Below are 14075 nucleotides of genomic sequence, written 5' to 3' on the forward strand. Positions count from 1 at the left end.
AACGTTCATTGAAGGATATTATTATTAGTTCATTGGTTTATTCTTCTTATTTTAGTTTTCACTTTATTATTAACCTGTGGGAAAAAAGTTTACTGTTGAATTTTAAATCACACGGCTGCAAATAAAAATAGAGGCATACGATTTTTATTTAAACTTTATTTAAGAAGTAAATGCCATTGATGTGTTTTTATTTGAAATATGATTTAGCATATGTGTTCAATATTAAATGATATATTGGATAGTATGAAGCTTTGCTTGTTCCATATTTAATGTTTAAGTAAAACTAGTTTAGGTCCATATGAAAAGGTTCATCATGAGGAAAGAACATTATGTGGAAATATTGAAGCAACATCTCAAGACATCAGCCAGGAAGTTAAAGCTTGGACACAAACGGGTCTTCAAATGGACAATGACCCTAAGCATACTGCCAAAGTAGTTACAAAGTGAGTTAAGGACAACAAAATCAATGTTATGGAGTGGCCATCACAAAACCCTGATCTCAGTCCCATAGAGAACTTATGGTCAGATCTGAAAAGGCGTGAGAGCGAGGCGGCCTACAACCCTGACTCAGTGACACTAGTTCTGTCAGGAGGAATGGACCAGAACTCCAGCAGACTATTGAGAGAAGCTTGTGGAAGGAAATGTTTGACCCAAGTCATACAGTTTAAAGGCAATGCTACCAAATACTAAGGAAATGTAGGTAAACTTCTGACTTTGAAGAAAGTAATAAAAAATTCTCTAAGAAATTCTGTCTCTCATTATTGTGACATTTAGCAAATAGAAATAATTTTAGTAATCCTAACTGACCTATAACAGGAGAGGTTTAGTCTGATTTAACTTCAGACAGTGAGGAAAAAAGGTTTATGTGTCTTTTAACACAGTGGATGTAAACATCTGGTGTAGCTGTCCCTTGGAATCACTGAATGAGGTTAATGAGTCACGTACTGGTGCTTAAATGGCTTTATTCCTTAACATCGTGAAAATTATACAAAATAAAGAAAATTAGTGAACCAAAACTACAAACAAACAAAATATTTGAGCAAAATCATACTAGACATCAATAAAACATTTTCCATATAATCTCCATGCTACGGCTAGTCAATATAAAATACATTTATTCATTTACATAAATTTCAACTTTAAGAGGAGTGATTGTTAAAATAAACAAAACATTTTACACAAAGGAATAAACGCTGCGTACCTCTTTCTACACCAATGGAGCTACATTATGATGATACCTTCACGAACACATCTGCTTCCTAACGACCCCAACAAACCAAGCGTGAGCTTAACAAGACTAAACGAGGTCATTAGACCATCGTTAATATACAGTCCAAACATAATCACATAACTCACATTGGAATAACCCTGGAGAGAGCCGAGAGAAAGATGAGCAGCTTTTCTTTAGACGAATATTACTAGTAACTACTTGTACAGTTAAAACAACAGTAGTACAAATGTGTTATAGTGTAGTGGTACAAACATCTCTCTTCTTCTCTTCTGAGTGTGAAACTGTAAAACTTTACAACTTAAATATTAAAAATCTTTCTGAATATCATGGTGAGGACCAAAGAACATTGTCACATGACTTTGTGGATCAGATCTTTTCTGGACACTGGTTTGTTGAGGCTTTAAAGTTTCCCTGTGAAGTAGCACCAGTCGTCTGAACAACTGCTTCCAACTGATGAGCTAAAGGAACTTGACTTCAACACAGACTCTTATTGGATATTGGAGGTAGTGACCAGAACATGAAGCTCCTTTTGGCTAAAACCATAGCTCAGTGTGTTCCAGACATAATGTGGCAGCAGTTGCAGTCAGTTCATTTAATAAATCTTAATAATAATCTTTGGCAGCGTAATGTTTTGTCTGAATCAGTGGAGCGCTACGAGGCTTCAACCCTGAGCTCCATAAATATTGATATTGCTTGTTGCTGGTCTCATAGTAATGCTGATTGTAGTTGCTCTTCTGATTCTATGACTGTAAACTCCTTAGTTTGTCAAAGACATGAGGCACAAGTCAACTCTTCCCACTGGAGCTGTGTGCATGGTGTAGATGTGCAGCTAAAACACCACAGGCCGTCCTAGTACTAAGAGTTTAAATGGTTTCCTAGCAACACCACACATACTGTAGACCAGACCTGGACACGGCCCTTTGTCTGACTCTGACCGGCCCACGAAAAGCCTGTTTGTTCTCAGTAGTAGTGTAAAACCCAGATCAGTCTGAATCACTCACTGATATGAGCCGGGTTTTGCGAGTCACTTGAGTCACTTGACCTAAAATGGCCATGGCAATGTCTGGGAGTTAACTAAGAATAAACTACAATACAATATCCAAAATGCCAACAAAAATGCCTACTACAGTTTGGTAAAATATAAAATATACGAAGAAAATAATCCAAGAATAAAGAAAATGGAAATAAAAAGCTGGCGGGGAAATGGACAGTGAGACTATTTACTGGACTTTTTGAGTTGACACACCTTGTCAGTGGTGAGGTGGCCCCTCCTGTCTGACACAATTTGTCCTGTTTTAGAGAAAACCCGCTCTGAGGGCACTGGGGTGGCAACGATGCATAGCATGTATGCTAACAGACTGGTGTTTAGCTGCAGTGGTGTGGTCATTTATAGTCAGTTTTCTGTTAGCCGTGTGTGCTACCGTGGAACAGTAGGCTAACAGGTTTAGCTCATTGTCTGCTAACTGGTACAGAGTTGCTACGTCTTTGTGTCAGAATCTCCGTTAACACATTTTAGTATTAGTCAACCGTATGAATTTCAGAATGCTGCACTGCTGTACCGTTACGCTGAGCGGTTGCCAAGGCAACAATGAGACTCTGACGAGTTTGTCAGTAAAGTTGGGAGGAGGAGCTAATTGACATACCTGTCTGACGCACGCAAAACACCTGCGGGTCAGTTCTGATAGATATAAATATTATCTACCCTGATACAGTTATGGACCTTGAGTTTGACATGTGTGGTTTATGAATGATCATTTATTTAATATACAGTAGTATTAGACAATATAAATAGTATATATGTTATATATGGTTATTTAAAAAAAACAAATCATACTAATAGATTAACAGTTAAATAACTAAATCAATTTTGTTTATATTTTAAAAGTTCATTGGTACAGATTTCATTTAAGATTGAATTAACTGCATTTTATAAGAGAATGTGTTCATTATTAATGAAGCATTTCAAGCTTTGAGTATGACTAACTGCTTTCTTGATCATCCCTTTACTAAAAACATCAGCACTAAATAAAACATAACACTGCTGCGGGCGCAGAATTGAGTTCAGCCTATTGGCACGGCCCTCCAAGATATTTACTGTTTGTCATGTGGCCCCTTGAGAAAAATAACTGCCCACACATACTGTAGAAAGTCCTGAGTGCAGCTAAAAGCTTCTTTTAACATCAAACTGCTCAATAATCCACTTTAAACTCTTTCTGTTCACATTGTTCTTCTTTCAGTGCATCTACAATATTTCTCTAGATTTTAATTCAGTTAAAAGCTTCTGTGAAAATCCTTGATTACTGTTGATTCCTCAGTTTTCTAAGCTACAAAGAGCTTTAGTTTTCATTTCCATTCCTCTTCGTTTAAGTCTCCTGCTCACTGATACATGGATCTGATGTTTCTGATGAAATATTTCTGGACACTTCAGACTCATGGATGTTTCCTCTCAGGAGACTCTCAGCCTCAGTCGTCTTGATTTAATTGTCCCTGTCTGCAGGAATGAACATCAGAGTTATTTATATGTAGAGTTATAATAAAACATGGAGGTCAGATATTTTTCTTGTATCTTCTTTGATAAATGTTCATCTATCTTTCATTAAAACAGATTCATCCAGATTATGAAAAGAACACTGAGACTTACCAGAGACAGGGACATAAGACGAGGAGCGTCCTGAAGCAGGGACACCAGAGTCAGAGGTGTTGTTTGTGATCAGAGACGACTCAGACACTGTCCTTACTGTGAAGAAAATAAAACCAAGTTTGACTAAAAGTGTCTTTCCAGCTCATCTCTTCTTTCACTGAGGGTTCACCAGAAGCTAAAGACAACACAGGTCAGTCTGCCATGAGTCTGTCTGTCTGTCATGACACAGAAACTATCTATAGTCCAACAGATCTAGATCATGAAGAAAGACGACAACAGCTCTGGTTGTAACGTCTGGAAAAAGCTGAAACATCTTCTCCAACATGAACGTAGAGTCCTGGGGCCTCATGTACGAAGGTTGCGTAAGTACTCGTTCATGGAAAAGTTCAGATGTATCAGAGGTAAATGTCCGTGAACTTGTCCGTTCCTTCACCAGCGTCATGTCTGGCGTACGCTGCTTCTACAGCTGTTGATCCTCTGGAGACACTTAGAGGTGATGCTGGGAAACTGTCATCAATGTGAAAACTATTAGTCCGACCGGTCGACCCTGAGCAGAGCCATGCCAGCCGTGTGGGGCGGAGTTATCCTCATGTCAGCCAGGTATATCAGATACCCACAATGCATCTGAACAGGTCAACATTAAAGAGACGGTTTTCTGAATGTAATCAGAGCTATGGACTGGACACACACTGATATAAAAGAACCATCACATGATGAAACATGTTCATTCATCAATGATCAGATCAGATGTGAAGCTTCATTAACCAACATGGTGGGACAGGGAGGACAGCTGTCAAAGAGGACATGTCTGTCTCCACTCCAGTGGAGGACAGCTGTCAAAGAGGACATGTCTGTCTCCACTCCAGTGGAGGACAGCTGTCAAAAAGGACATGTTTGTCTCCACTCCAGTGGAGGACAGCTGTCAAAGAGGACATGTTGGACAGCTGTCAAAGAGGACATGTTTGTCTCCACTCCAGTGAGCAGCGTCTCCAGTTCTCTTTCTGTGAAGTTCTTCTTTTTTCAGTCTTACTCATTCTTATGTTTTTATTTTCTGATCGTGCAGAGAGGAGAATCTCAGGTGGAGGGTCAATTTAAATATAATCTGCATATTCAAAAGGGGGCGTGGCCAGGGAGGGGTCAGGTATAACATGAGCTTCATTGGGATGAACAAGGGAATGTGCTTCTAGATCTGAGCGTGCTCCACGTTTTAGTAGGAAATCCACACAAGTCTTTATACATGAGGCCTCAGGACTCTTTCCTTCTACTGCCACTGCTTCCTCCTTGATCAGCTCGTCTGTTACTGAAGGTAAATATTCTGTTAAATAACATCAGCACTAAACACGAAGGATGAGCACATTTGATATGAAAATGAATCCTGGAGAAATATTCTCTCATTTTCATCCATTTTAGATCAAGACACAATCAAATAATAATTCAGAACTTTAACAGACTCTATAACAGAGAAATGAAACACTGACCTGGTGTACGAGTTACAGTCACCACTTGTACAACTGTAAACAAAGATGAAGATGAAGCGTGTTATTTCCTCCAGTCTCATGTTTCTACAATAGTCTGTGAAGTTCATTGTAAAACGCTGCAGCCTGTGCAGGACTAACTTCAAGGATCAGGTCAGCATTCAGTATTTTATTGTCAGTAAATCTCAGAACACATTCAGTGTTGGATATCTGATGATAGAAACATCAACTTCAGAGCATTTCACTAAATGTCAATCCAGAATAACATCAGCCACATGTTTTAAATCAGTCCTGAACAGACACCAACAGAAACACACTGAAGATAATAAAGGAGTTACCTGAGGTAATGATTGTTCTGTGTCTGGTAGCAGCTCCTGTAAATAAACACAGAGTGAATGAAGTGATGATTGATGGTAGAAGTTATTGTATTAGAAGGACTTCTACTTGTCCACAGTCCAATAATAACAGAGCTCTGATAACAGACACACTCCATTGTTCTTCTGGCTGAACAGATACTGTGTAATCTTGGTGTAAATACACTACAGACAACTCTGGATTACAGGACCTACAATCATTGATGTTGTTGAACACACTGATGACACACAACACTCTACCTACCAAGAAAGCATCTTATCCTCAAATACCACAGCGCGCCAACAAAAACCACAGACAGGAGCACTGAAACAATGGAGATGGCAGTGCTGGCAGGAGTGTTTTCTTCATTGTCTCCATCAGAGTCAGCAGGAAGATAATGATCTAAAAGACAGAAAACATTGACATCAGTTTGTGTGTGTTACTGAAATGTGGATGTAAAGTCTCAGCAAAGATTCAATTTAATGACTAAACAAAGTGAAATCAGTGGTTAGTGAAGGAGAGAAACATGTGATGTTAAAAACTAAACCAGTGTGTCAGAGTATTCTCAGATGAGACTACCGTATTTTTCGGACTATAAGTTGCACTTTTTTTCATGGTGTGGCTGGCCCTGCGACTTATACTCAGGTGCGACTTATATATTAAAATATATCATTTCACGTGTTCGTTATTTTCACACTGACAGCTGCTAGAGGGCGCTCTAGTCTTATGTGCCAGTATCTGCTCCTCCTCCTTTTACTCCTGCGTAATAGCGGCGTCTTCCTCCGAAGTTCGCGGAGTTGCTTAGAAGTGACACAGAGGATGAAGAATTCAATGGATTTAGTGATTTGGAGTGAGATGGAGAGTTTGGTAAACTTGTTATCTTATGTTGTTTATGCTATATTTATCAGTGAATGACTGTTAATATGTTACGGACACATATTCAGCCCGTTGTTCTCTATTCTATTGTTAGTACTATAACTTGCCTTTCAAGATGAAATGTGTTCTTGGTCTCTGATTTTATCAAATAAATTTCCCCCCAAAATGCGACTTATAGTCCAGTGCGACTTATATATGTTTTTTTTCTTCTTCATTATGCATTTTTTAGCTGGTGCGACTTATACTCCAGAGCGACTTATAGTCCGGAAAATGTGAAGACAACTTCTACCTGTTCTCTTGGTTACAATCGTCTGACTGACTTCAATTCAACCACAACTATTTCAGATGAACTCAGCTGAGTCTCAGAAACGTTTCAATCATTAGAGACCAGTCACTGCAGCCCTCTGAAATAATGTGGACATTTCAGCTCCAGTCTTCAGTCATTTTCTTCACATTTCTTTAGACAAACACTTGTAGAGACGACACTGTTAGCAGCTCTGATACAAATCAACTCTGAATCCAACCAGAGTCTAGAAAACTACACTAAATCATTTTGACATCTCTGTCATCAGAAAACTAAGCAGAGGTGGCAAAAGTATTCACATTCTGTACTTAAGTAAAAGTACGGATACTTGTGTAAAAAAATACTCTGGTAAAAGTAAAAGTACTGATTCAACTCCTTTACTCAAGTAAAAGTAAGAAAGTACAGGCTCTGAAATGTACTTAAGTAAAAAGTAAAAATTATTTTGCCATTAATGAAACAGTTCATCCGTTGATAATTTTGGAAAATGAAACAGTTCTAGCAGAATAATCTAGACGTGACCAGATGTCCTGCATGAGCATCTGGATAATTTTTAATAATAAATTGAGGGGTTACTGGGTTGTTGTTTTTAAACCGCTAGCTAGTGTTAGCTATAAAATCAAAACGGTGTGTTTCCATAGCATTGCTAACTAGTTTCCAAAAAATCCTCAAAAAGCTAATGATAGCAACAGAAACCACCACACCATACATGAATTAGTTTTTTTTCACATTAGACCAGCAGTCCTCAAATAGTGGGGTCAAGTGGACTTTCAGTATTACTGTCTTTATTGATGCTTGAACGATAAACAAGCCTCCAGTCACTAGGTGGCAGCAGAGCTCAAACTAATCAACAGGCTGCCTGTTCAAAACAGTAGAAGAAGAACACAGGAAGCGCATCGTCAACTTTCCTTCTCTAGTCCGATGCTCTAATCATGTCTGGTCTTTTACCTCTCCTCATCCGTGGAGGTTACAAAAGTGACGAGCCTGTTTTTCAAATGTAAGGAGTAGAGAGTACAGATTTTTGTGTATAAATGTAGGGAGTAAAAGTAAAAAGTCGTCAGAAAAAGAAATACTCAAGTAAAGTACAGATACCTGGAAAATCTACTTAAGTACAGTAACGAAGTATTTGTACTTCGTTACTTGCCACCTCTGAAACTAAGAATGCAGAGATCTGTTGGACAAACATCAGAATAAAATGAATAAAACCATTAAACTGTCTTACCCCAAACCTTCTCAACACGTGAACCAGATGCAGCATGAATGACTTCACAGCTGTAATCATACACGTCTAACTTAAAAATCTCCACGTAGTCCATTGTACTGAAGGTGTTGCCTTCAATTGAACAAACTCTTGAACTCTCCACTCCGTCCTCTCTGGTTAAAAGACGTCCGTTCCTCTTGATATTCAGAGTGATGTCTTTTGGGTAGAAGCCTGTGGCCAGACATGTCAAAATGACGTTGGCCTGAACTTCAGAGTTCTCTGTAATCATCTCCACATCAGGAGGAGCTGGAAGCAGAAAACATGAGGTGATGTTTGGAGGGAGGCTACGTAGCAGCATGATACAGACCAATGTCACCACACATATATCTGTAGTGAGACTTTACTTGATGTAAATAATCAAATATATTCTCATGTCTTACATGTGTCTATAAACTCAGATGAAATGATCCGTCCTCTTCCACCAGAGTCAGGATCTAAAACACAGAAAACATTCACATTAGTTTCATGTTCAGTCTTTCAACACAATCCTGATCTGTCACTGAAATAATGTGGATGGAAAGTCACAGAAAAGTCACTAAACAACATATTTAATCATTTGTTCAGTGAGAAACATGTGACGTTAAAGAAAAAGTCTCATCTGAGAATAAACGATGTCAAACCTCAAACCACTGGCAGCTTCCTGCAACAAAATGAATTTCCTGTCACATGAACAACATCACTGCAGCTCTAATATAATACTCACTTTGAATTAAAACATGACTCTAAACAAGTAAAGAAAATACATTTTCCTTCTCTTAGATCAAAAAACGAATAATGCAGAGATCTGCTGGTCAAACTACATGTAGAGAGAGAAAGAAGAACTATAACAAACGATTAAATGAAAACGTTCTTACCCCAAACCTTCTCAACGCGAAAGCGAGATGCAGCATGACTGACTTCACAGCTGTAATTAGACATGTCAGACTTAGGAATGATCACATGGTCTCTTCTCGAGAAGGTGCCGTCTTCATGTGGTTTAACTCCTGAAGTCTTCACTCCGTCCTCTTCAGTCTGAACACAGTGATTCTTCTTGATGTTCAGGATGATGTCTGCTGTGTTGAAGCCTTTAGCTCTGCATGCCAAACTCATGTAACTGTCAGTCTCTGTAACAACATTGATGAACTCTGAACGCATCTCCACATCAGGAAGAGCTGGAAGCAGAAAACATGAGGTGATGTTTGGAGGGAGGCTACGTAGCAGCATGATACAGACCAATGTCACCACACATATGATCAGTTTACAACACTGACATCCTGAATTAGTCCAGTTTACACATCACCACATGGATTAAACACACAACACATGTGATTTGATCAGACATGATGTGTCCCTCGTGATGGCCCTCCGACACCCGAGGATCCGACACATGCGCGGTAGCTCATGAAGCAATTGTATCGAACTACCGTGCCGAGGCGTGGTTCGGTCACGTGACTAGTGACGTTCGAAGCAGCTCAAGTGCTTCAGCGCCAAACGAATCACCTGAGGGCTTCGGTTTGTCATGCGAATCACTTGGCGGATCGAGCGTGTTCAGAGATATCCCGGATGTCCTATCCCTATTTAGTGGTGCTCATTTGAATGTTTCTTTGCAGAGTAGGTTGGTTCGTTGCTGTAGTTGGAGTTAGTTGCGTATTTTGTGGAGATAGATCGTAAGATACAGAGAGAACAAGATAAATTAGTTACATAGTTAGATAACACTAGATTGATAGACTGATGAGGCTAGTGGTAGGCTACACTGTGAAATCACCGGTCTTAGGTTAGTAAAGTAAGGGTTCGATTCCCATTGGCTCTTTTTTTTTATTGTTATATGTATATAACTTTCTTATAATCAACTTTAAAGGTGCTCTAAGCGATCTGATGCGTTTTAGGACTAAAACATTTGTTGTTACATACAGCAAACATCTCCTCACAGTCTGCTAGCTGCCTGTCCCCTGAACACATTGTAAAAAAACGCGGTCTCTGTAGACAGCCCAGACTCCACAAACGGCAACAAAAACAAAGTTGGCAAACCTAGCACAACGAAACATAACAAACAGTGTTCCAGCCAATAAACGACAAGAAGAATTTGGGGGAGGGGTTGGGGGGGGGGGGGGTTCATGAGTCTTTCAGGAAGCATGGAAGGGAGGGGGAGGGGGAGGAGTGAGCTATCCTCCGTTTTGTTTGACAATACTTCGAACGTCAACAAGAAGTGACGTCAAACAGGATCGCTTAGAGCGCCTTTAAACCACATATCCATGTAACGTAGTCGAATAGGAATGTGCATGGCAAATCAAGTCCCATACAAGCATGAACCAGTAAGACACGCAGGGGCGGAGTCGGGCACTAAAATCCACCGGGAAAATTCTGATGATTCTGATGAGCTCAGGCCGGTCGCGTTCGCCTCGCGGCCGCTCAATTTGTGATCCGCTGCGTAAATCCTTCGGCCGGCCGACCGGGAAAAGTCCCGGGAAAAGTCCCGGGGAAAGTCCCGATTGCCACTCCGCCCCTGAAGACACGTCTCCATTGCACTACATATTATTGTCCACTAGATGTCCTAATAGAGCACTGTGTCATTGAAGCTTCGAGTAATGAACCGTTTTTGAATCACGTGCCCGACACTAGGCGTGTTCGACTTCATGCAGATCTGACTTGACGTGATGCATGCTGGGTTGAACAAGTTCATTTTAACCAATCATATTCGAGGTCTATGAGCATGAACAACTAGCCTGGTCGTCACCATCTATTTCGGGCGGAAACGTAGGATGGTGATGACCAGGCTAATGAACAACGCCTTATATGTGCCCTGCACTTTTACCGTCCTAAAACAATGTTACTATAGTAACCAGAGACCCGTCAAGCACTAGGACCAAGCGGGAAACGGCCGCTCAAGCTGAAGCCTGTTTCCCTTAGTTTAGCCCCGCCCACCAGCTCCTCCATTGGCTCTGCCGTCTCTTGTGTGATTGGCCGTCCCCGCTGTCACTCCACCTTGCTGTCACACCGGTCTGCTAGTCTTTGGTCAGGAGTCCTTGTTAACCTGCTGCTGTAAATTGTTCCTTTGTTCTGCCTGGGTCACGTCAGCTAGAAGGATTGTAATATCAGAGCTTTCATTTACATTAACCTTTGAATCGGTGTCCATGTGTGGATGTACGTGACGACATTTGATTCAGTTTCTCTCCACCTGTGATGCCAGTTTGACCTGCCTTTACCATAGACTCCATAAATAAGTGTAACATTGGTGGAACTGAGTTGGAGTGAAGCTGACTAACAAGGTGAAACACAGAATTGAGTGATAATGTTTTGCTACATGCTTTACAACCAGTCAAACCAAACAAGAGAACATTAAACTTTTTGTAAATATTGTGTATAGATTTTTTTTTTTTTTTAGTTCTCTATTTTTATTGTTGATTTGTAGCTTTTTGTTATATGTATGTTGGTGTTGAATGTCTGTACATTGCTGCTGCAATTCCGCAGTTTGGGATTAATATAGAATCTATCTATCTATCTGAAAGTAGCAATAGAAAACTAGAAAACACAGTCAACTGAAAGATTAGAGTTTTATTAAAAAATACCCCCCCCCCCCCCCCCCCACACACACACACACACTTTGGAAATCAAAACTTCGTCCTTGCCTCCAGCACTAAATCCACAAACACGTTCATCAACTTCTTCCACAGTAAACCACACTAAACATCAACCAGACATCTGGAATAAGTTTACATGAAATAAACTAAAAATAAATCTTCAACAGTTCAAATGATTTAGTTTCGTTTTCACCTCGACTCTCATCAAAGGTTCATAAAACAGTGACTTACCGCTGTTTACCGTCACTACTGTCCCCAGAAGAAATGAAAAGACCAAGATGAACATTTTGAACACAAACTTGATTCTGTTCTCAATCTAAACTTTGTTTTATCAAACTTTTTAACCGTGTTTATTTCTCTCCGTCTGTCTGATGGAGAACTGTTCACTAGTGGTGGGCGGATCATCCAAATATCGATAATATCGATACCAATGTAACGAGGTCGATACTTAGTTTCAGTTTCTCTGGTTTCATTAAGAGGCTGTGACTCTGTCTAGATGCCGCTGCTGTCACAGAGCAGAGCAGGCTCACTTTGCTCAGACTCCTCCCCGTCTCGTGTGTTTGTTGTAGACCATCACGTGACTCCGCAGCGCCAGGTGACCGAACACAGGTAGCGGTGGGCGCTACCTGCCAGGTCTGACCATAGATATATATAGAATGACTAGATGTCTCGTCCGCGTTGCTGGCCAACGGAGTCGAACGTCCGCATACGGCGGCCATCTTGCCACAGGCAGCTCGCTCACCCAAAACATTGTGTTGATAGTAAAACATGTCATTTTTAAATAGCCATAACTTGCTCAATTTTCAACCGATTTTCAAACAGTTTGGTTTATTATAAACGTCAAAGATGTAGTTACGACACTGAATACTTTTGAATAATTATCTTATGTTCTAAAAAATAGCATAATTTTCTAGAATAGGTACTAGGCCTACAAGATTTCCCTTAACAAATATACATCAAAAAACGCTTCATGTTGAAATCCCCACCCTGTACAGAGATGACAATAACACAGCACGAAGAACCCAAGTCCATGTTTCCAAATTTGTAATAAAAATATTTTTACACATAAAATGGTAGTAAACCAGTTTGTTTAGACATTATAAAGGCACTTTTCAAAGATTTTTGAAGATTTATTAAAATCAATGTTTGGACAGAGGTGTTAGAGACATTTGATGGATTTTTTTACCTCAGGTTCGACTGATCCCCCCAGAAGGACGCTTTAGACTCCGACTTAACACATCTAGTCATTCTATATATATTTATGTTACACACGAGAGAAAGAGTAGGGTTGTTTGGTTATATTTTCGGACCCAAAATGAAACAGTAGAAATTTGTACTATTTGTAAAAAGGCTTTTATTAGCATATGGGCATTTTTAAAATCCCCCGCCTCCTAGCCCCGACAGACCCCTGAAAAGAAGGAAAAAAAGTGCATTAAAGGAGAGAAATGTTGTCTTATTTGTGTATTGTAGCCTACTTCCTAAACACTTCCTTACATTATTTATAATATTTGAGTGGTAATTTTGTACACTTTGTTTATTTAAGAAAAAATAATCCAGAAAGAAGTGCAAGAGATTTAGTTTTATTGCATTGTAGTTTCTGAACACTCTGCCTGAGAAATCCTTTTTTTTTATTTGTCCTCAAGTGATCATTTTGTGTTGTTTCTGAACAAAAACTTTTGTTGTGATAGTAAAGTATTTTCTATTTACTTATAAACTTTACCCAAATTCTGTACTGGATTTTTTAACTGATTAATAATCCAAAAGGCAAATCACAAAAACACTTAAATGTCATGAAAATTTATTCAGATTGAGATTGATTCAGACTGATGGTGTATCCACCGTAATTATTAAAAAATATCGGTATCGGATACTGACCCTGTATTTACTTGGTATCGGATCGATACCGTTCACTTCCTGGTTTCATGTAACGTTTACGAACCCTCCGCTTCTTTTCAGCGTCTCCTTGGTAACAACAAGAACCGACTCGTAACTAATAACTCGACGTTATTTTTCTTTATCGTTGGGCCTGAATGTCACTGCAGTGTTTCTCACATGTTGAGAATTTACGACTGATCGATGTTCATGTAGAGACTCATGTAGTTTAGTGGACGACAGTAACCAGGTTATTTTAGTACTAAGATTTACATGGTCCCCTAAACGCATCACACTGGAAAAAGAAGAACAAGGAGCAGGAGGAGGAGCATGTGGAAACTTCTTCTTCTTCTTCTGTAGCCGCAGCAGCCAATCAGATTACTAGTTTGCTGTTGCTAGGCAGATTACATGAGCGGAGGTTTGACTCAGTAGAGACTGTGGAGGAAGATGAAGGTAAACAGAAGATGTATTCAGATCATTTACTACAGTAACTACACGAATACTACT

The 14075-nt window shown here is 39.7% G+C and overlaps 1 protein-coding gene across 1 annotated transcript; it reads right to left on the bottom strand.

The window, feature by feature from the left end:
- Window positions 1-940: 940 nt before the first annotated feature.
- Window positions 941-12537, bottom strand: LOC311501280 (tyrosine-protein phosphatase non-receptor type substrate 1-like). Its single transcript, XM_084563001.1, has 9 exons — window positions 11928-12537; window positions 8994-9290; window positions 8520-8573; window positions 8101-8385; window positions 5966-6103; window positions 5686-5721; window positions 5351-5383; window positions 3873-3968; window positions 941-3722 (listed from the first exon to the last, which is right to left on the bottom strand). Exons 1-9 carry the CDS (start codon window positions 11980-11982, stop codon window positions 3709-3711), a joined length of 1008 nt encoding a protein of 335 aa, XP_084419127.1. The 5' UTR covers window positions 11983-12537; the 3' UTR covers window positions 941-3708.
- Between the last annotated feature and the right edge of the window lie 1538 nt (window positions 12538-14075).

Source organism: Chelon labrosus (assembly GCF_963514085.1).
Source record: "Chelon labrosus genome assembly, chromosome: 16".
Taxonomy (NCBI): domain Eukaryota; kingdom Metazoa; phylum Chordata; class Actinopteri; order Mugiliformes; family Mugilidae; genus Chelon; species Chelon labrosus.